This window comes from Polypterus senegalus, chromosome 4 (genome assembly GCF_016835505.1).
Source record: "Polypterus senegalus isolate Bchr_013 chromosome 4, ASM1683550v1, whole genome shotgun sequence".
Classification (NCBI taxonomy): Eukaryota; Metazoa; Chordata; class Cladistia; order Polypteriformes; family Polypteridae; genus Polypterus; species Polypterus senegalus.
This window is the reverse complement of record NC_053157.1, coordinates 240,761,609-240,784,153: the sequence shown is the minus strand read 5'-3', so window position 1 is coordinate 240,784,153 and position 22,545 is coordinate 240,761,609. Positions and strand designations below refer to the sequence as shown.

The window sequence follows — 22,545 nt, the reverse complement described above, 5'->3', positions numbered from 1 at the left end:
TTTCAATGCGATACGTGAATGTCTCCTTGAGATCCTCCAATTGATCAGTAAGCGTGCTCAGTTTAACCGAGTTTTCCTGAATGCGCTCTTCAATTTTACCCAGCACCTGTCGAAGCTCAAGTTTCACCTCTTGACGCAGCCTTTCCATCTCCTGTTTCAAATCCTGTTTCAGTCTCTCATGTGCCTTTGCCGTTGCTTTCTCATTAGCCTTCTCGCTGTTCTTTATATCTTGCGTGAGCTCAGCGAGCAGCACCTTCAATTCAGATAGTTCAATTGTGCTTTTTTGTACCGAAGATGAAGCAGCAGGCTCTGCTGAAGCCGGTGTCCCTGCTGCTCCAGCTACGCGTGCTGTAATTGAAGCGACGCGGACTTCAAGGCCCTCTCCAGCTTCAGGTGATCTTCTCCAATCGGCGAGCTATCCAGATCTGCACTCACGATTACACCTTCGGCTCCCTTTTCGCTCTCAGCCGCGCGATGTAGCGGACCCGTGGTCCGAGGAGTCTGTACTTTCCCATCTGATCCAGGTCTGTCTCTGAGAGGCTGTATCTCGAGCTAGGGCTTGCTGATCGTAGCTTGGATGTAGCTTTAGTCTTTGATTCTTTCGGACCCCCCTTCTTGTTGGCCATGTTTATATGTGCTTACATATACTGTAGCAGTCCCTCTCAGGTTGAATAAATACAAGATATCTCAGGATAATAAGCAAATAATATGAAAAATAACACGGAGCTCCACTTCAGACGTCCATCTCTCGAATCGGACGAGACCAAAAGATGTGATGTCTTCTAAACGTCAAGAACTAATTCACACACAAGTGTGCCTTCAAGCTGTCTTCTGTATTTGAAGCACTCTTCAAGCCCAAACTCAATCTTACATCAATTAAATTAAATCTTTCATTTAATCTTTATTGTCATTCCTGTTTGTTAAATCAAATCTAGGTTGTGTCATGAAATGTCAAACAAATGTGTTGTGAAAATATCAGGATTCGGAAAGAGAAGAAGAAATCAGAAAGAGAACGTGAATTCAGATCTGACCGCGCATGTCCTCTTGTGTGTCCAAACAGAAACAGCTGGAGGCGACACTAAGTGACATCAAGAGGGGACTTGAGGAGAGAGAGAAGACACTGAAGGAAACGAGGAGGGTGATGGATGAGATGAAGGTAAGTGGTATAGGAAGATAACTCTTTATATTATGAGTTAGAAAAGACGTTGTGTGGTGTCCTTCATGGCCTTTCAGTGTTGACAGAATCCCACGTGTTATTCAGTGGAGATTCAGACAGCATCAGACCACACCTGCCACACTTGGAGGTTGGATGGTTGCTGATGATTGAATACTTTGCACATATGGAGCTGGAGTTTATTCTATGCCTGACTGACTTCCACTCCTTTTCTGAGATATTCATTAAAAGGTCCTTTTCCCACCGTATCCTGGGACCCTTAAAGAGGAGATTCTTTGAAATGTTTTTATATGTTGCTGAGATGGTGTCTGACTCCGCAGGACTGATCAGGATTTCTTCTGGAAAGGAAATGGGTGGGAGGTGTGGAAAATTGGGTAAGTTTTTTGGGTAGATTTTTGCTGTCTGCAACTTCTGTAAACTTTGCTAATAATAGTGGAGCTAACTTAGTTGAAAACGACTTTATAAAATTCCAGTGGTTGCCATCAGGACCTGTTGTTTTCCCACTTTGAAGAGAGTTTACAGAATCCATTTGTTCTGAGAGTGTCAGAGGTTTGTCTAGTTCCTCTGCACTAAGAGTGTCCAGCTGTTGTATTTGCATTACATCAAAGAAATCCTCAGATTGTGTCTCGTCTTCTTCAAACTGAGTAGAATATAAAGACTTATAGTACTTGCTAAATGTGTGATTATATTTTTAGGCTTCATTACGTTTTTTCTGGTTGCTCTGGTAATTTCTGTTATTGCATTGCAAACTTCCTGCTTGTTGATTGGTGAGCTAAGATCTTATTAGCCTTTTCTCTATGTTAACCGTAATGATGTTGTGATTTAAAGATGAGTTGTTTAGTTCTTTTGTTATCAAGAGGTTACATTCTGATTGGAGAGGAGCCTGTCGTGTCCTTTAAAATACCTCATTTGGCGTGATGGGATATTCTTGATTTAATCTGGAGATCGTAATGGTCTTCTCTTGTTCACGCTGGTATATCAGTAAGGAGACTGTGAAAGATTGTGGGTTCACTTCCCCGTTCCTCCCTGTGTGGATAGCGCTTTGAGTACTTATAAAAGCGCTATGTAAATGTAATTTATTAATAATAATATTATTATATAATAATATTATTATTATTATCTCATGTTTATTAGACTCCGCAGCTTAAGGATCGCCACTGTTTGACTACGTGAAGACTGTACATAACATACGCCTCCAAATTGTTTACTTAAGCTTGAATATTTTATCACAAAGGACAGCAAGGTTGTCCAGTGGTGGCATCTGCTGAATCACAGATCCACTTTCCTCCATTCACTTTCCATGTGGAGATAACCCCTTCTTCCAGTATCTCAGTGGGTTTCTTCTAGTAATTCCAGATCTTTCACCACATACTCACAATTCAGTTTGGTTAATTGGCAGAAACCCCAAATTGGCTCCCATTGTGATCATTAGTGTAGCTTTGACCCTGTAATGAGCTGACAGACTGTCTATGGTAGCACACTCTCCGATGCCCAGTTCTGCCAGGATTCGTTTATGTGAAAGTTCTCATCCAGCAGAGACAGAACTCTTCACACACATTTCTCTGCCCAGACAGACCAAACTTATCCAACCTAATTTATTTAACGGAGACTCACATTAAAAGACCAACACCATCGAGTGTACAAAAGCACTAAACACAACCAGTTCAGACCAGTGGGGTGTGTCTTTAGTTCAAAGAAAGTAGGCAGGTCACAATCTGTCACTCAGCACTGTGTAGTCCAATCCAGACACAGAGGTGACATCTGAAGAAGTAGAAGTGAAGGATAGCCAACCTCACAGACCGACCTTCACTTCAGTTTATGGTTCTACGCTCGTCTGCTTTTGTTGTTTCCTCCTAGAATTCCTGCTTGTTAGTGATACATGAAATCCCCTCTCTACACCCATGATCACTATGAGATTTTTTCGGCCAAGATTCCTTCCACTAGAAGGTGTTTATAGTCTTGCTTCATGTCTGTTTTGTTTATTTATTACTGTTAATGTTGATTTTGTTGAGTGTCTGCTTTATTCTTTGTTTTTGACTTTGTCTATTAGCTGCCATTGTTATGTTGAATGTGGTTTGTGTGTGGCTCACCAAGAGGTGGACCATCTGCTAATCACCACCTGGAGCTTCCCTTCCGCCCTATAAACCCAGATGGTCTCCCACAATTTATTTGTGAATGTGTTCTGCGAGTTTGTCAACTTCTTGTGTTCTTTTAGCTGTGCCTTATGCTTTTGTGATTTTCTGGATTTTTCATTCCTATGATTTGTTTTTCAACAACTGTCTTTGGATTCTGTTTGTAAACTGTTTGTTTTGGATTGACTTGTTTGGCTCAAAAGGGTGCCAGTGTATTTGGAATACAACTTTATGAAGAATAAATCTTTAATTATATAAAGATTCTATGTGGGCCATTATCTATCTATCTATCTATCTATCTATCTATCTATCTATCTATCTATCTATCTATCTATCTATCTATCTCCCTCCTTCTTGTTTCACTGTCGCAGTGCATGTTGGGTGGTTGGGTGGTTGCTCTGGCGCGAGTGCTGGTGGTGTTCTCTGGGTCTGGTGAGTGAAGTGTTTTGTTTAACTCCCCCCCCCCCTTTCCCTTTTCATTTTCTTGGTGAATTGTTTGAAAGTTTTTTCTTTTCTTTTGTGTGAAATGGCATCTGGCCACAGCAGCCGTAATGGCTGCAAATTTAGAACGGTTGAGCCGTCGCCATGGAATAAAACTTCTCTGTGATGTTTTTTTCCTTTAGAAAGTGCGGTGTTGGCGGTAGGCAATGTGATCAGTTGTGAGAATATTAAGTCCGTCTCACGGATGAACGGCTCAATCGTATTATTTTTGAGTTCTGTCGATCTCGTGCAGACAATTGTAGAGAAGGGTGTAGTGATCGATGGCTCATTCGTGCAGGTGTTCCGTTGGCGTACGTAAAGTAACGTTATAGAATGTTCCCCCGTTTTTGAGGAATGAGACGATAGAAAAAGAATTAGTACATCACGGTCGTTTAGTATCAAAATCCGCTATGTCCCTTTGGGGTGCAAGTCTCCGGAGTTAAAACATGTAATGTCTTTTAGGAGACAAGTTTACATGGTGCTCAACAAAATGGATGAAAGTTTAAATGTTGCTATGAGGTTTAAGATTGATGGTTTCGATTATGTGATTTTTCTGAGTTCGGATGAAATTAAATGTTTTGGGTGTGGAAGTGATGAGCATTTGGTTAAAAATTGTCCAGTGAAAGTGAACAGAGCAGTTGTTCGTGATAACCTGCATGTCACTAATGACGATTTACAAGATCGGCCTTTACTGCTTAATGGTAATGAAAAACTAAGACACCAGAGGAAGCGCGGCCTGAGGAAAGTGTAAATGTTTCTGAACCTTTAAATAAGGGAGATGAGTTGCTTGATGGGGAAATGCACAGACCAGCATCGATGGGGACATCAGGAATGAAAATGCAGCACAAGATTCTGCTACAGCACAGGGAAGTGTGTGGGGAGAGATCAAAATGGAGGAAGGCGATGATAACGCCCCTGAGCCATACGATGGGTTTAAACGGCCTGCTAAAAAAAGACAAGCTGGGGAGGAGGAAGGAACCGCGCGAAAACGCAGTAATGTTACGGCTTGTGCTGCTGAGGAAGGCGAGGGTCCCGCTGCAGCCCCACCGGTTACGCAGGGCAGGTACGCGGCCCTAGCTGAGGCAGACAGTGAAAACGCGGCTGGGCTGAGTGAGGGAGACGAGGAGGCGGAGGGGGAAATGTCGGATAGTTCAACTGTGTCTGACCTACAAGAATGTAAAGGTAGAGGGGTTACAGTGCTCAAAGTATCAGAACATTTGTGACGGAAACTGAGGGCAGAAAGGGGTGTAAATGTGACCGATTACTTTCCTGATGTGGAACTTTTTATCTCTTCAATACAAAGCCTAAGAAAAGAAAAGTCCTCATCTGTCTTGTTCACTGATAAAGAGCTTCTCAGACTAAAGAATCTGTCAAGCAGACTGAAGAAACAGTTAAAACAAAATAAGCAGTAATGGAGAGGGCAACTGCACCATTTCCAAGATCCTGTATATACTGGGATCTGTGGTTTATCTTGACTATTTTCATACTTTCTGTTAACATGGCTTGCTTTAATGTAGGAAGCTTGAATATTAATTAGGAAGAAATAATATTAAGAGGTTGACTTAAAAGTTATCTTTGTACAGGAAACCCATATAGACCACGCAAATCAATGGGAGTAGAGTAGGGATTGGAAAGGGGACATTTATTTCAGTAATGGTACAAATATTAGTGCTGGAGTAGCCATTTTGTTTTCTAAGAATGTTCACGTAGTTCTTTGTGATGTTGAAGAAATAGTGAAGGGGAGGCTGCTCAAAGTACATGTCAAACTTCAAGGAAATTCTTTTACTTTTATTAATGTATACGCCCCAAATGATGGAAATGAGAAAATCGCTTTTTTTAAGAAGTTGGAGGGTGTGCTGACACAATGTTGCACAAATGAAGTCCTAGTTCTAGGTGGGGATTTTAATTGCACCCTTGATACTCAAAAAGACAGAAATAACGGGCTGGAGCCGCACACACACTCAGCCCAGGAATTAGAGAGAGTTGTGAGCGAGACCGACTGGAAGATGTGTGGCGAAATAAAATGGGGCACTAGACAATATACATGGGGGAGGATGAATGGGGGGATTATTTCAATGGCGAGGCTTGATCGTCTTTATTGTTTCAAGCACCATATTGGTTTATTTAAAAACGGTCACATTACCCCTGCAGGGTTCTCAGATCACAGTTTGGTGTCTTGTTCTGTGATCCTAACTGATTATAAGCCTCGTAGTGCCTACTGGCATTTTAATACGCTCCTCCTTCAAGACCAAAGTTTTAAAGACTTATTTAAATTTTTTTGGGCAAGTTGGAGACTCATGAAGAAGGAGTTCACCAGTTTACAGCAGTGGTGGGAGGTTGGGAAGACCCACATTCGTTTATTATGTCAGGAATACACCAGAAATGTCACTAAGTCACTACAGTCTGACATGGCAGTGTTAGAAACTGAAATCATTCAGATTCAGCAGCTTCTAGAGCAGGGTCCAGATGTCAAATTGTTGGAAACTCTTGGGGTTAAAAAGAAGGGCCTTGCCCACTTATTGGAAACAAGGGCTCGGGGGGCTCTAGTGAGGGCGATTCCAACAGATAACTGACATGGATGCACCAACCCAGTATTTTTTTGGACTTGAGAAAAGAACTCTCAACATAAGGTCTTACATTGCATAAGACAGGATAATGGGGAGGAGACTCAGGACCCGGGTGAGATAAGGCGGGCGGTCCGGAGGTTTTATGAGACTCTTTTTGCAACAGAGGAAGGTGAGGCTGAGGAACAGCAGACCTTCTTGAAGGATTTACTGCACCTTCGTGATGCAGACTCCGAAGAGCTGGAGAAGGAGTTGTGCTTAGGAGAGCTCACTGCTGCACTGAAAGAATTGAATAATGGAAAAGTCCCAGGCATTGATGGCATTCCAGTGGAATTTTATAAAGACTTCTGGGATATTATTGGTCCTGATGTATTGGAGGTATTCCTCCACAGTATTAAAATGGGTGTGTTACCTCAGAGTTGCCGCAGGGCGGTAAAAACACTACTGCCAAAAAAAGGTGACCTACAAAATCTCAAAAACTGGTGGCCTGTGTCCCTCCTTTGTGCTGATTACAAAATCCTGTCAAAGGCGCTAGCTAACAGATTGTGAACTGTTTTAGCTCAGGTGGTGCATCCTGATCAGAGCTATTGTGTCCCTCATAGAATGATTTTTAATAATATTTTCTTAATTCGAGACATTTTTGCAGTATCTAAACTATTTAACTTTCCAATTGGTCTTATTTCTATAGACCAAGAGAAGGCCTTTGACAGGGTCAGGCATTCATATTTATGGGAAGTCATGAAGGCTTTTGGGTTTGGGGACCGTTTTGTTAAATATATTCAGCTATTGTATAGTGACATTTCTGGTGTAGTTAAGGTCAATGGTGGTTTGTGCAAACCTTTTGATGTCAGAAGAGGAGTCAGGCAGGGGTGCCCTTTGTCTGGAATGCTCTACGTGTTGGCCTTGGAACCTTTTCTGGTTAAACTGAGAGGAGTGTTGACTGGTCTATCAATTCCATGTTGCACTGCGGAGCCTGTTAAGGTTTCAGCATACGCTGATGACATCATCATCGTCATTAAAAATCAGGAGGACGTTGACATTTTGCTTCAATGCCAGAGATCTTTTGAAATTGTTTCATCAGCTAAAATAAACTGGGGAAAGAGCAGTGCTATCTTACTGGGCAACTGGACTGGTTTAAAACCACCACAACTGGTTGGTGACCTGCAGTGGTCCTCTGAAGGATTGTTATATTTAGGAGTGTTTCTTGGGGATGAACACTTCATACGAAAGAACTGGGATGGAGTACTGCAGAAGGTGAAGGATCGGCTTGCATGGTGGAGGTGGATTCTACCTCAGTTATCCTACAGGAGTAGGATGCTCATCATTAACAACCTAATAGCCTCAGGACTGTGGCATAAATGCATTTGTTTAGAGCCTCCTGCACAGCTGCTTCAGAATATTCAGGGAGTTTTAATCAACTTTTTTTGGGATGGCCTGCATTGGCTTAGGAGAAGTGTCCTGTTTCAGCCACTGGATGAAGGTGGGCAAGGCATTATAGATGTGTTCAGAAGAGTTGCTGCATTCCGGCTACAGACTTTACAGAAATTGTTGTATCCTTCTGAGCACCAGACGTTGATGGATTTTGCACAACGTTTTTTTGATCACTTTGAAAACCTGAAATTTGATATGTCAGACATACCGGACTTTTATAAGAGTCTTTTTAGAGCCTGGCAGATGGCGACAATTAAAGGGGATGAGGACAGCCTGTCATTGTTCTGGGTTTTGAAAGAGCCCATTGTTAACCATGTGAAGTTCAGTAGTTCAGTGGGACTGTCTGAAACTTTTATTAATCATCTTAAAAATAGAGTGTGCACGAAACTAAAACATGTTATTGACTATGAAAATTTCTGTTGGAAGAATGCAAAAGAAATTGCACACCAGATTGGAGTGTGGTCAGTGAGAGTGGTGCAGACCTTTATAATGCAAGTAAAGGCTTCACTGTCAGCTGAGAGCTCGGCACTCCTGAGAGACATGTTCAATGAACGGACTCATCCACCTGAGGATCCTGATTTTCCAACACTTTTGGTATCTCCTGTGGGTGACTGGACAACGGCGGAGCAGAGCAAATTTCTTTCAGTGGAGAGGCTGATGGACCTGCCTTTGCCAACAGCTACAGGGAAACAAATTTACTGGATGTGCATAAAAGTGAGACATCGAGACTCCCTGAGGATGATAACAGACACTCCATGGAGGAGAAAGATCGACTGCACAGAATTCTCAGAGCCAGCCTGGAGGTCACTATACAAGCCACCATTGACCAGTAGGGTGGGCGATTTACAGAGGAGGGTCTTACATGGGATCTTAGCTGTGAACTCCTTCTTGTCAATTATTACACCAGGGGTGTCTGACAGTTGTTGTTTCTGTGGGGAAAGAGAGACCGTGTTTCACTGTTTTATGTTTTGTCCAAGGCTTGAGCCTTTGTTTAATTTAATAGAGAGGCTTGTTGGGGGATTGGAAATGGTGTACACTAGGGTGGGCTTTCTGTTTGGTTTAAAAAACTAAAAGAACCGTAGACAATGTAAATTTGGCAAACTTTATTATGGAGCAAAGTAAATTAGCTATTTGGAAAACCAGAAAGTATAAAATTGTAGGGAGTGGTTTGCAAGATCCAATTTTGTTTTTTAAAATACTGTGCATTAGTCGCATTTTGATAGATTTTAATTTTTACAAATCCACAAAGAATATGGACAAGTTTAAAACAATATTGTTAGTGAATAGTATATTATGTGACTGTATTAATGAGGAACTGCGGTTTGTTTTATAGGGGTTTTGTTGGTTCAATTGTGTTTTTCCAAAAAAAAATTTAACATGAAAATGTATTTATAATAATAATGTGTAAGTTGTATATTTGACTGATGTTTTTGTCAATAAAGTTTGTTTTTAAAAATAAAAAATCTATCTATCTATCTATCTATCTATCTATCTATCTATCTATCTATCTATCTATCTATCTATCTATCTATCTATCTATCTATCTATCTATCTATCTATCTATCTAATTTCCTCATTCTTATGTGTGCCATTGGCTGAACTTCTGATCACTTTGTCACTACTACTCCTCAGCTTTCTACCAAAGTCTTTAAGTTGTTCTGCAGTAATGGTGGCCTGATCCATCCTCTTATAATGTTCACCTAGAACTGGACACATGTGACAATGACAACTGGATCCTTCCTTCCTTCCCTGCTCTGGCCAGGAGCCTATCCACCCAACCAGGGAGGTTTTCCACATTGAAACCAAAAGGTAAAACACCATATGAGACTCTCTGTATTTGGTGTAAAGCTTCATCTAAATTCCCTAATAATAAATTTCATATTATCATCATATTATCATTTCTTCCTCATTCTAGTGGCTGGTTAGAAGGTATCATTTTAGGTCTTCTCATCTTCACCTTCAAACACAGAGTTATGTGAGTTACTGTACAGATGTGCAAACATCTAAAAACAGCACAACATCTCCAGCTTTGGAGATGGTGATCCCAGACAGCAGACACCTTTTATCACACATTTCTATCCCACATAAAACACCCCACCAGATGTCATCATAAAAGTATGACCCATAGTTACAATAGCAAATTCATTAGTAATAATTTAAAATTCAGAAATGAAGCAGAAATATATCAAACATAGAAATAAAGACACAATATGCAAAGAGTTCATGAAATTAAAGGAAATCTAAAGCCCCTTGAGCAACACCTAGACCCACTTGTTTAAAATATCTCCATCTTACAGGTCTGACACGGTGACATCTGACACCCCAAACTAGAAAAAAACTAAATCCAGAAATACTTTTATTTTAACACAATTACCTTCTAACACACAAGTTAACTCCTATTTAAAAATACTTCTTCTTCTTCTTCTTCTTCTTCTTCTTCTTCTTCTTCTTCTTCTTCTTTATTCCTGGTGTGTGTTGTCCTACTCAAATCCTAACCTCAGTCTGAGTAGGAGATGCCATTTTTAAAGGCAGACTTTTATACAAACTATCATGTCAAATGGAGTCCTCACAATACAGTAGAGGTGTCCCCAACAACTCCTGTCAATGGCTCACAAGATCCTTCACAAGGAAGCCTTTCATGACTGCGTATTTCATAAAATCCTGCAGTTTTCTTAATAGCAGCATCAGCAGAGTGAAGATATTACTCGGCGTAGTGGAGTGAACATATTTTCTGGGTGGCAGTCTGAAACTGACCTTCATTCTGCAGATAAACTACCACCAGTCACTCCAGCCAATTCAAACTGTCCTTCACAACATCAAAAGAGCAACAAATGTGCCTCATGATTGGTTATTCTTATCAGGTGACTCAATTCTAAATATTTATCCTATTTATTCAGATGTCTGTGGTAAGAGAGGTGGAAGAAAATGAGAAGAGCTTCACTGCTGAGGAAGCCCACAGGAAACTGACTGAGAGGATCAAAGAACAAGAAAAGAGAGAAATGGAGAAGGCTGAAGGAGTCATGAAGCAACTGGAAAAGGAGATTGAGGAGCTGAAGAGGAGAGAAGCTGAGCTGAAGGAGCTTTCAGAAACCAAGGACCATCTCCACTTCCTGCAGGTGAGAGCGACACTTCACAGGGAGTTTGATCAGACTGGGGTGTGTGGGACCTGAGAACATTTAGAGAGAAATTTAAAAGATCTGAGGAGTTTGTACAACATGACAAGAACAGGCCAATCAGCCCAACACAGATTGTCTTTTCATATTTCCTTAACATTTCAAATATTCTTTTTACAAATATTTCAAAGTTGTTTACTTCATGTACATGACAGACAGATGAATCTACAGCTCTCTGTGTAAAAAAAGAATTGAAAATGATATTTTATGAAGTGCTAAAGATGACATCTATTAAAGGATGGTAACAACTCTTTTCCAATGCCACCTTCTGATGTCTCCATCCTTAAACTTTGATATTCAAATCCTTCAGTATTTCCTCACAGCTCAGACCCCACAGTCCAGTCTCATCTCTCATCTTTCTTGTCTCCTTTTATCTCACACTCCATACAATATTCCTCATGTCGACTGTGTTTTTCAGATGTTAGTGAGATTCGCTTCTTGATTTACACTCCACACATTGTTGGCACTATATAACTCAGCTTGCCATAGCTTTCTCTCTCTGAATAGTTGATGATGGTGAAGTCACAAAGGCTTCCAGGATTTCCTCACAATTCACAATTCTGAGCTGAAGACCTTCAATTGTATAATTATATTAAAGAGCTTTCTCCCCACATGTGTTACTCTTTACATTTAATTTAATTTAATTGAGTTTGTCTCAGAACCATAAAAAGCAGAAGGCCTTGTTTTGTGTGCCAAGTCAATTCTGGACCCACCCGCCCCCTCAATCCCTTTATCTTTACTCTCCTCTCATGGAGTCCTGTTTGAAAAGCTCATTGATAGTTAAGGTTGATAATCTCTGATGCTCCACTACACTCCACCAAATATTCACTCATAAATAACCAACAAGTCAATGACAGGCGTTCTCACCATCTAAACTCACTCTGACTGCCCACCACACTGATCCTTAATTCAGAAGAGCCCCCTCTTATCAGCATTACTTACTTTTTAATGTCTCCTTTCTGAAATCTCGTCCCCTCTTCTCTCCTGATTCAGACTTTCTCATCCTGCTGTGTCCTTCCTGCTGATGAAGACTCGCTGAGCTTCACTGTCACCGCTGATTTCTCATCTGAGCTCCTGAGAAAAGAGCTGTCAGGTCTGACAAAGAGTCTGAAGAAGATCAGTCAGGGGGACATCATGACAAGGACTCCATCAGGTAAAGCGTCTGGTGACATTGTGTTTGTTATTGAAGTCCATTAGGAGGACCAGAGTGACAATAAGAGGACACTGAAGAAGGCCTGGGGCCTCATGTATAAACGGTGCGTACGCACAGAAACGTTGCATAAGAACTCTTCCACGTTCAAATTGCGATGTATAAAACCTACACTTGGCGTAAATCCACGCACTTTTCCACGGTACCTCATACCTTGTCGTGCATGCAAGTTCTCCTCGGTTTTGCAGACTGGCGGCACACAGCGTCAAAGCAGTGCTACTGTTCCTGTGTGGTTACACCTTATTTTCCTGACGCGGCTTTATAAATACACCGAAACTAACCGCATATTGTTTATTAGTGTAATGCAACTGATTGTAATTAACTTGTAACAATATAATGGTACAGGGAACAGCCATAGTATTCCAAATACCATAACTGCTTTAGCGTTGTTACTCTCACTGCACCTTCTTCTTCTTCTTCTTCTTCTTTCAGCTCCTCTTGTTAGGAGTTGCCACAGCAGATCATCTTTTCAATATTTCTCTCACTGCACCACTCAGAGTATTTATATCACTGTATCTGAGTGTGAATCACAGCAGCAGCTGATCCGAAAGGGAATTATCGGTATACAGCTTCAAGGACACGCTGTCTCAGCCACTGCAAAATGTTTTACAGCCTTTCCTGTACGGACCTCGCGGTTCAGAAACAGAAACAATATCATTTATAAGGTGAAGTTCAGCAAAATATGTATATTAAATTATACAGATAAAACTTTAACTTCATTTAAATAATCTATATTCTTCACTGGGAGTGTCGTTAAGGATAGAATAATTAAACATGTACTACGAAGATATTTCAATGGACCCCTTATCAAGCAGGGTCATTTTTGCTAAATCGCTTGTAATTCGACCTCTCCAAATTAGAATCATTGCTGTTATTGAACTATCTGGAGTATAAACACATGTTTGGTCTCTTTGTAAAGGTAACATTCTCTAGTTTCACCCTTAGTAGTCAGAATCACTGTAGGTGTGACTGATCAAAAGTTATGCATATTAGAACTCACAAAAAAAAAACAAATTTTTTTGTTCTCGCCTAAGTTTTTATGAAAATAAAGGAAAATAAAGCTGCAGTAGGTAGGTGGGGACAGAAACACACTATGTACCAACAGAATAACTTGTTGACTACTCACATTTCAAATTTGAAAAGAATACCTGTAAAAATGACATTTTACACCAGTTTTATGTGGGCATGCCCAGGTGGTTTTAGAGGGACCATTACCCACATTTTGGAACGTATGTTAAAAATATCAATCAGATATCAATGAGGGCTCTACTGAAAGCTTACACCTAAAGGAATCTATATCTACTCACAGTGTCACTCTATTAGTTATGGAAATTCATGTTCCATAATAAAAACAATAAAAAAATACACATTTCTATGTAAAAATAGTCAATACAAGTTATGGGCCAAAAATATATTTATATTTTTATTTTTACTTTTTTTTTTTATAAAATGCACACAAACTATATATATTTCTTTTACAAACTGTTACAACACAGCTCAGCGTTTTTCCCATGTGCCACTTGATGGCAGCAATCACTAGCAAGCAGAAAGCACAAGGGCGTGGCACATGTCGCTCTCTGCCATTAGGCGTCTCCTGGGCGGTTGAATAATTTATAGCAGCGTGCATGCATCTATAATTTAATCGAGCGTTTATTTACGTTTAAACTTCTACTTTTATTCATATTTAAAATGCGAAAAAACTTGGCGAAATCACAATAAACAACCACACACCAACTCTGCAGACTGGCACAAATGCCACCTTCACGCAGCTCCGATCGTTTTGTTAAATAAGTTAATATGGCAAGTTACATATCAAAATGCTCGGCTGCTCATTGGCTGTAAGTTTGGAGTGTCACTCACAGTGTCCAATCAAACTGGTAGATTCTACCAGGGTTTGGAGTTTACGTCATCCTCCAAGCTGTCTGTGACACTCGTTGGCTATACGAGGTGCCAGTCAACCCCAGACCCGTCGTAATTGGCCAACTTAGGTGTCGATCAGAAGCTAACACTTCCGTGTTTCATGCGGTAGCATGGTTATTGCCGACAGAAACAAATTACGTCTGATATGATCAATATAACTGAAAAAAAATTACGTAGGTGGTCTCAAGTTATGAAATGTTTTCTGGAGTTTTTGTCCCTTTGAGGATATATCGTGTGTTTTGGACCTAAATCGTTTTACTGGATTATATTCGCTGGAGCCTTACGGACACAATGGGATCAATACTGCTCGGAAATATTGATGTTTGACTTGCAGCGGGTCTTCAAAGGTAGGGACAGTCAACTCTTAAAAGTATGTACTTCTCTGTAAAAAAGGCTTTATTGTCAGTGCTGTGGTTGTTGTGTGTCAAAATGGTTTATATCATCGGAAAGACGAGACTTTGAAGTTTCATTTGATGGGTAGTATGTCGAGATGCATGACAGAGGGGCATGCACACATTACTGTAACGTTTTTAAAACGCTGTTATGTCCCGGGACCGGCACGAGTGTGCGTTAAGAGGTTTTAAATGTTTTGAAGAATCGGCGCTAAGCTTACAGATGGCTTAACGTCTATTACAGAGCTGATTGTATGGCGATCGGTTACTTGGGGAAAGAAAAGCACTGACTGCAGTGACGGCTACGCCAATATATATTGAATATAAAACAGAAAGAGAAAATAACAACACAGCTAAAAACACAGCGACAAATTTCGGCAAAAGTTAAATGCTTGTGTCATGAGCACGAGGCGGCTATGCAGCCATCCACTGTGCATGAGCTACCTTACTGACGGGCAGGTGAAGGAGCCACCGATTCTTCCTCTGCCCAGTGCCACCACAAGCCTAGAGCCGCCCCTGATTGTACTGCTGCAATAACTTATTTCATCGAAGTGAAACACATGTTTAATAACGTGCTTTAACTCCTATCATCATGAAAATGACATCACGTATACATCTCAGTATTTTAGTTATTCAGAGAGCTGTAATATCACGAATGTAATGAACTCTGTGTCCAGTTGGAGGAAGAAAGCCTGTTTAAGAAGCGAGTAGTGATTCACACACAGAGCACATAGAAGATCAAATACAAAACAAAGCATTTAACGTGCTACTTTAATTACGGTGTGATTTGAGAAACTGGTTAATTAAACGATTTTAAGATGAAGTTTATGATGTTCTACTTTAATGACAAAATAAACTACGTGATTAAAGTAGAAATGTCGAGATTGAAGTTGACATTTCGTGATTTTTCCCCACTGTGTGCCTTTTTTTCTCTGTACCCTAATAAGCTTTCATATGACACTCAGACAGTGGGCTACAACTCGGCTTTTCACGGCGACTTTGATATGTGACCTCTTTTTTATTTCCGGCACTGTGCGATTTTGTGAACGTGAGCTTTCAAGTTTCTCCAACACGCTATGTCACTTGATCAACTTCCTTTTGTTGATTATCCCACGGTTTATTTGAACAAATAGTATGTTTTTCCTTTGCCTCCACTTGGTATTCGCTGAAATTCTTATATTTTCCCCGTGCTTTTCCCATTGTCTTTTCACAGAAGGCTGCGCTTAAGGCGATTTATATTGATTTGCATATTCAAATAGGCGTAATTCTGGGAGGATTTGGGGCGTTACATAATCTTGGCGTGAGCGGCGTTAGTTTTCACGCTGATCGGGATTTATGTAGCGGAAGAACGTGGAAGTTGGAGTATGCACAGATTCCTGCATCTGGATTTTTCTGTGCGTAAGCACATTTACTTTTGCTTGCTTACGCCATGTTATAGTGCGAGTTCTACGCTCGGCGTTATACATGAGGCCCCTATATAAATCCCGATCAGCGTGAAAACTAACGCTCGTGCACGCGCATTATGTAATGCCCCAAATCCTCCCAGAATTACGCCTATTTGAATATGCAAATCAATATAAATCGCCCTTAAGCGCCTTCTGTGAAAAGACAATGGGAAAAGCACGGGGAAAATATAAGAATTTCAGCGAATACCAAGTGGAGGCAAAGGAAAAACATACTATTTGTTCAAATAAACCGTGGGATAATCAACAAAAGGAAGTTGATCAAGTGACATAGCGTGTTGGAGAAACTTGAAAGCTCACATTCACAAATCTCACAGTGCCGGAAATAAAAAAGAAGTCACATATCAAAGTCGCCGTGAAAAGGCGGTTGTAAGCCTGTCTGAGTGTCATATGAAAGCTTATTAGGGTACAGAGAAAAAGGCACTCAGTGAGGAAAAAGCACGAAATGTCAACTTCAATCTCGACATTTCCACTTTAATCACGTAGTTTATTTTGTCATTAAAGTAGAACATCATAAACTTCATCTTAAAATCGTTTAATTAACCAGTTTCTCAAATCACATCGTAATTAAAGTAGCACGTTAAATGCTTTGTTTTGTATTTTCTACTCGTATGTGCTCTATGTGTGTGAATCACTACTTGCTTCTTAAACCGGCTCTCTTCCTCCAACTGGAAACAGAGTCCATTACATTTCTGATATTACAGCTCTCTGAATAACTAAAATACTGAGATGTATACGTGATATCATTTTCATGATGATAGGAGTTAAAGCACGTTATTAAACATGTGTTTCACTTCAATGAAATAATTTATTGCAGCAGTACTCAGGGGCGGCTCTAGGCTTGTGGTGGCACTGGGCAGAGGAAGAATCGGTGGCTCCTTCGCCCACCCGTCAGTGAGGTAGCTTATGCACAGTGGATGGCTGCATAGCTGACTCGTGCTCATGACACAAGCATTTAACTTTTGCCGAAATTTGTCGCTGTGTTTTTAGCTGTGTTGTTATTCTCTTTCTGTTTTATATTCAATATATATTGGCGTAGCCGTCCTGCAGTCAGTGCTTTTCTTTCCCCAAGTAACCCGATCGCCACACAATCAGCTCTGTAATAGGCGTTAAGCCATCTGTAAGCTTAAGCGATTCTTCAAAACGCTTAAAGAACATTGAAATATCTTTGTAGTACATGTTTAATTATTCTATTCTTCACGACACTCCCAGTGAAGAATATAGATTATTTAAATGAAGTTAAAGTTTTATCTGTATAATTTAATAAACAAATTTTGCTGAATTTCACCTTATAAATGATATCGTTTCTGTTTCTGAACCGTGAGGTCCGTACAGGAAAGGCTTTAAAACATTTTGCAGTGGCTGAGACAGCGTGTGCTTGAAGCCGTATACCGATAATTCCCTTTCCGATCAGCTGCTGTTGTGATTCACACTCAGATACAGTGATATAAATACTCTGAGTGGTGCAGTGAGAGAAATATGGAAAAAGATGATCTGCTGTGGCAACTCCTAACAAGAGGAGCTGAAAGAAGAAGAAGAAGAAGAAGTGAGAGTAACAACGCTAAAGCAGTTACTTGGAATACTATGGCTGTTCCCTCTACCATTATATTGTTACGAGTTAATTACAATCAGTTGCATTACACTAATAAACAATATGCGGTTAGTTTCGGTGTATTTATAAAGCCGCGTCAGGAAAATAAGGAGTAACTACACAGTAACAGTAGCACTGCTTTGACGCTGGGTGCCGCCAGTCTGCAAAACCGAGCGGAGAACTTGCGTGCGACAAGGTATGAGGTACCGTGGAAAAGTGCGTGGCTTTACACCAAGTGTAGGTTTTATACATCGCGATTTGAACGTGGAAGAGTTCTTACGCAACATTTCTGTGTGTACGCACCGTTTATACATGAGGCCCCTGGTCTTTAACATTTATCTGCCAACCTTTTTTTTTTAAATGGCTAAGCCAGCTCAGAGCACAAATGAATTGTTTATTTGAGAACCGAGAAGACGTTAATGGAATCAAATTGAGCTCAGCCTCAGTGCTTTATAACATCAGAACATCTCAATCTGCTCCTGCTGTCTTCACTGTCCATTACATTCTGCTGGATGGAGTCCACGTTAAAAGTTCACGTTCATCCATTTTCAGCTGTGCTCCCCCTGGGCTCTCGTGTTTTATATTCCTGCTGTTGTTTGCTCAGAAGTCGTGTCTCCAACCGACATTTAAAAGGAGTTTACTCACCAAAAGCATTTTATTTTATTTATTTTGGTGGTGAAGATAAGCAAACTGGAGGACTGCGTCAGAACTCTGAGTACTTGAGGACCACCTGAACATTTCAGTGAGTGCAGCCTCAGAGTAAAACACACTTTATAAATTATGAATTACGTACGTTTACACATAAAGACAGCGATTTGTTTAAAGACAAACTAAGGTCAAGCAGCCAAGAGCACAGGGTCCATCCCGGCCGTCCACCACATTAGACATTTACTGTATGTGTGTATTGTGAAAATAAGCAGAGAGAGTGGGCACAAAGAGTTGGGGTACCACCCTGAAATACCCCGTTTAATGATGAAGATGAAATAAAAAGCACAAAGACGGAGCACAATGATGACATGTCCTGTAATCAAAGGCTGTCAAGTTAAAGTCACTTGTGAGTTTGAGCTCCGTCTTCCTCAGTCACAGATCTGTAATGAACACCCACTTCTGGTGACATTTTATAGTGGTGTCACAGAAGAGGCTGTGGAAATGACGTCACTCGTCTTGTGGCCTGTGAACTCACTGAAGTGATGACATTAGCAGGAGCAGCACCCTCTTGACTCAGGGTGGGATGTCTTAAGATGATGGACCTCTGAAGATGTTGCCAACTGTACCTGCTTGTCAATATTTATAAAATACAGTATATTTATCACATTGTAAATCAGGACAAAAACTAATACAAGGAGTTCAATGGACCCTCTGTAGACCTCCGTGATCGAATTGTGGTGAAGAGTAGAGCAGAGCAAAGGGATAAAGTCATTTGTAAAGCTTTGAGTGTTACCAGGAGCACAGTGGTATCAAGAATTGTTAAATGGAAGATGTTTGGAACCACCAGGACACTTTCTAGAGATGGCCAGTCTGAGTAACTGGGAAGGAAGGACCTTGGCCAAGGAGGTGACCAAAAACCTTATGGTCCCTATAACAGAACTTCAGAAGTCCTCTACTAAGATGAGAGAAACTGTAGGAAGGACGGCCATCTCAGCAGCGCTCCATAAATCAAGCGTTTATGGTGGAGTGGCCAGGCAGAAGATATCCATCCCGCTATTATCCAACCTGCTATATCCTAACTACAGGGTCACGGGGGTCTGCTGGAGCCAATCCCAGCCAACATAGGGCACAAGGCAGGAAACAAACCCCAAGCAGGGTGCCAGCCCACCGCAGGGCACACAAAAACACACCAAGCACACACTAGGGACAATTTAGGATCACCAGAGCACCTAACCTGCATGTCTTTGGACTGTGCGGGAGAAAGCCGGAGTATCCGGAGGTAACCCATGCAGACACTGGGAGAACATGCAAACTCCATGCAGTGAAGACCAGGGAAATGAACCCGGGTCTCCTAACTGTGAAGCAGCAGCGCTACCCACTGCACCACCATGCCACCCCAGGCAGAAGATACTCTCGAATAAAACACATATGACAGCCTGAGAACATCAAGTGAAAGATTTAATGATCTGTGGAGAAAATCATTGAACTCTTTAGACAGAAGACCAAGCAGGATGTCTACAGTAAACCAGGCACAGCTCACCACCTGCCTAATGCCATCTCTACAGTGAAGATGGTGGTGACAGCATCAGGCTACGGGGACAAAGTGACAGGTCAGAATTGAGGGGAGGAGAAGTGCATTCAAATACAGAGAGGACCTGAATGAAGTGTCTGAATACTTCTAGGAAGGAGATGTTTCAGTTTTGATTTGTAATAAATGTGCAGACCTTTCTGAAGACCTGCGCTCACTTTGTCATTATGGTTACTGAGTGTAGACTGATGAGCACAAAAGGCACATTAATCCATTTAAAATTAAATCAACAACACGGTAAAGTGTGCAGAAAGTGAAGGGGTCTCAATACTCTCTGACTCCCTATATATTTATTATTAATATGAATATTCAGTTCTACATTTGACCTAATTTGCCAGCCCTTCTATATTTTATAAATGTTTTATTTGAACTCCTCTGCATTTGTAATTCATGTTTAAGAACTAAACTAAGATCCCACAATGCCATCTTCACAGTTTCCATTCTTCTTCTCTTTTCTTTTTATTTTCAGCTCATGAAGCTCCAGTTTTCGCCCTCCAGCCTCCTGAACCTCAGAGCAGAGACGACTTTTTAAAATGTGAGTTTGTGCTTTGACTGAATGGATCATCACAATAAAAATCATTGAAGTTTTAATAGAGCAGGACAGGCTTAGGATATGAAAGTCTGAGTGTTGTGTGACTGAGGGGCTGAGAGTGATGGGGGTCCTGTGACTGGTGCATTATGGGATAGAGAGACTCAGGCAGTGAATCACCAAAGCAGTCTGTTGAACCCGAGTTCTGATGTGTCAGAAATGTTTAAAAAAGGAAAAATAAAATCCACGTCATGGGGTGCATTTACTTTTTCACATGACTCTATATAAAGAAACACAATTGTACGTGAAATAAGTTAAAGCTGAATAAAGTCCTCGTCATCTTCCGTTCTTTACTCTACAGAGCAGACACTTTGCTTTGAGTTCTCGACTTCACAAATTTTAATCATTTAAACAAATGAAATGGCAGAGAAAATTATTGGGGGTCCTTAGAAGTTCAAAGACCCCACTGGACTGTTGTGACATCTCAACCTGACTGATTTCTCTAATGAGTGTCACCGGGGTCTTCAGTCACTCAGTCAGGTCCTCAGTCTACTGTATTGTGTCCTTGTGTGCCTCACACTGAACGAGAACAAATGGAGGAGATGAAGAAGGTCACAGACAAGGGTGGTCAAGATAAGACTACAAAACCATCTCCAGTGAGCTTCATGTTGCAGGAGCACAGCTGCTAATATTCTCAAGATGTTTGAGGTCCTTAGGACTGTAGCCCACCTCCCTGATGAGACCACCAGAGTAAAGCTGACCTCTGACTGAACAGAAGTAGCGTTTAAATGGAGGAGAAAATGCAGTGTGGTGTGGTGGTGAAGACTTTGGAGTTCAAACCCTGAGGTTGTGGGTTCAAATCCCACTACTGCCACCACTGTGTGACCTCAGCAAGTCACTTCACCTGCCTGGGCTCTGATTGGACAAAGAAAAGAAAAGGAAACAATGGAATCTCAGATAATTGGAGTCACCTTGGATAAGAATGACAGTCAAATAATAAAAAGAAATGACAGGAAACACACTAAAGAAAGAAAGAGAGACACAATGACAGATGGGAAAGGCACTATATAATAGATAGATAGATTAAAAATAGCAAATACTGATTGCATCTTTTAAGCAAATAATTTATGTGGTTCTGATGTGTGACACTTGAATTATTTTAAATTAAAGAGGTGGACTGTGACAATAAAACATGTCATTTAATAAAGCCAGCGGTCAGTGTGGACAGTCCATCAGAACTCTGACCTCAATGGTGACCTTATGTTGTTTATCATAATTTCTGACGACTGACATGACTTTCAAATGACTGACTTGACTGCCTTTCTCTTTGTTGTCTGTTGTTGTCTTTTTATGATTTAATTTTTAATCGTCACAGATTCTGTCCAATCAGATGAGCTCTTTACCATTAGTGTCTCGTCAGCACAGCTCCTGGTTGGTTCTTGTTAATTGTCTGTGTTGTGCTCCGACCCCAGTCCCGTGACACACTCCCAGAATTCTTCACTCGTTTTCTTTTCTCTCCTTTCAGACTTCTGTCCCCTCACACTGGACATCAACACGGCACACAAGCACCTCCATCTGTCTGAAGGGAACAAGAAGGTGACGTGGGATTGGAAAGAGACTAAATATCCTGATCATCCTGACAGATTTGAGTACTATGAACAAGTTCTGTGCAGAGAGGCTCTGACTGGGACTCGCTGTTACTGGGAGGTGGAGTGCAGTGGACACTACGTGAGGATTGGAGTCGCATATAAAGGACTGAGCAGGAAAGGACGGGGCAGGGAGTGCGGCTTTGGAAACAACGACAAGTCCTGGTGTTTGCAGGGTTCTCTTTCCAAGTACTATGTGAGTCACAGTAACAAGCAGACTGTAATCAGCGCCCCCTACAGCCCCAGAATAGGTGTGTATCTGGACTGGCCTGCTGGCTCTCTGTCATTTTATAGCGTCTCATACACAATGACCCTCCTGCACAGGTTCAACACCTCCTTCACTGAGCCCCTCTATCCAGGATTTGGGGTTTTTTTTTAAATCCAATGTAACAATGAGCACTCTGACACCATGTGACCACTGACCAGTACCCTCCACCGGTCACTTGATGTCCCCACAAACTTAGGAGTCTTTGTGTTTGTAGTTTGGGGTCAAAATTAATTTTACACTATAGGTGGGGGGCAGCGCCTCTGTGAGTGAATTTGTGGATGAGAATGTGGGGCGAGTACTGCTGTTAGGGTCTCCATTATTATTGGGTCTAAGTAG

General features: G+C 41.1%; 1 protein-coding gene across 1 annotated transcript in view; it reads left to right on the top strand.

Moving 5' to 3' along the window:
- Positions 1-22,302, top strand: part of LOC120528954 — a gene marked incomplete at its 3' end in the record, with an annotated part of 93,508 nt that extends 71,206 nt beyond the window's left edge. Inside the window, exons 6-10 of the mRNA XM_039753025.1 lie at positions 6,434-6,728; positions 11,948-12,107; positions 19,026-19,150; positions 20,271-20,301; positions 21,821-22,302. Of these exons, the coding sequence (XP_039608959.1) occupies positions 6,434-6,728; positions 11,948-12,107; positions 19,026-19,150; positions 20,271-20,301; positions 21,821-22,302 (1,093 nt within the window). The remainder of the gene's footprint in view (positions 1-6,433; positions 6,729-11,947; positions 12,108-19,025; positions 19,151-20,270; positions 20,302-21,820) is intronic.
- Between the last annotated feature and the right edge of the window lie 243 nt (positions 22,303-22,545).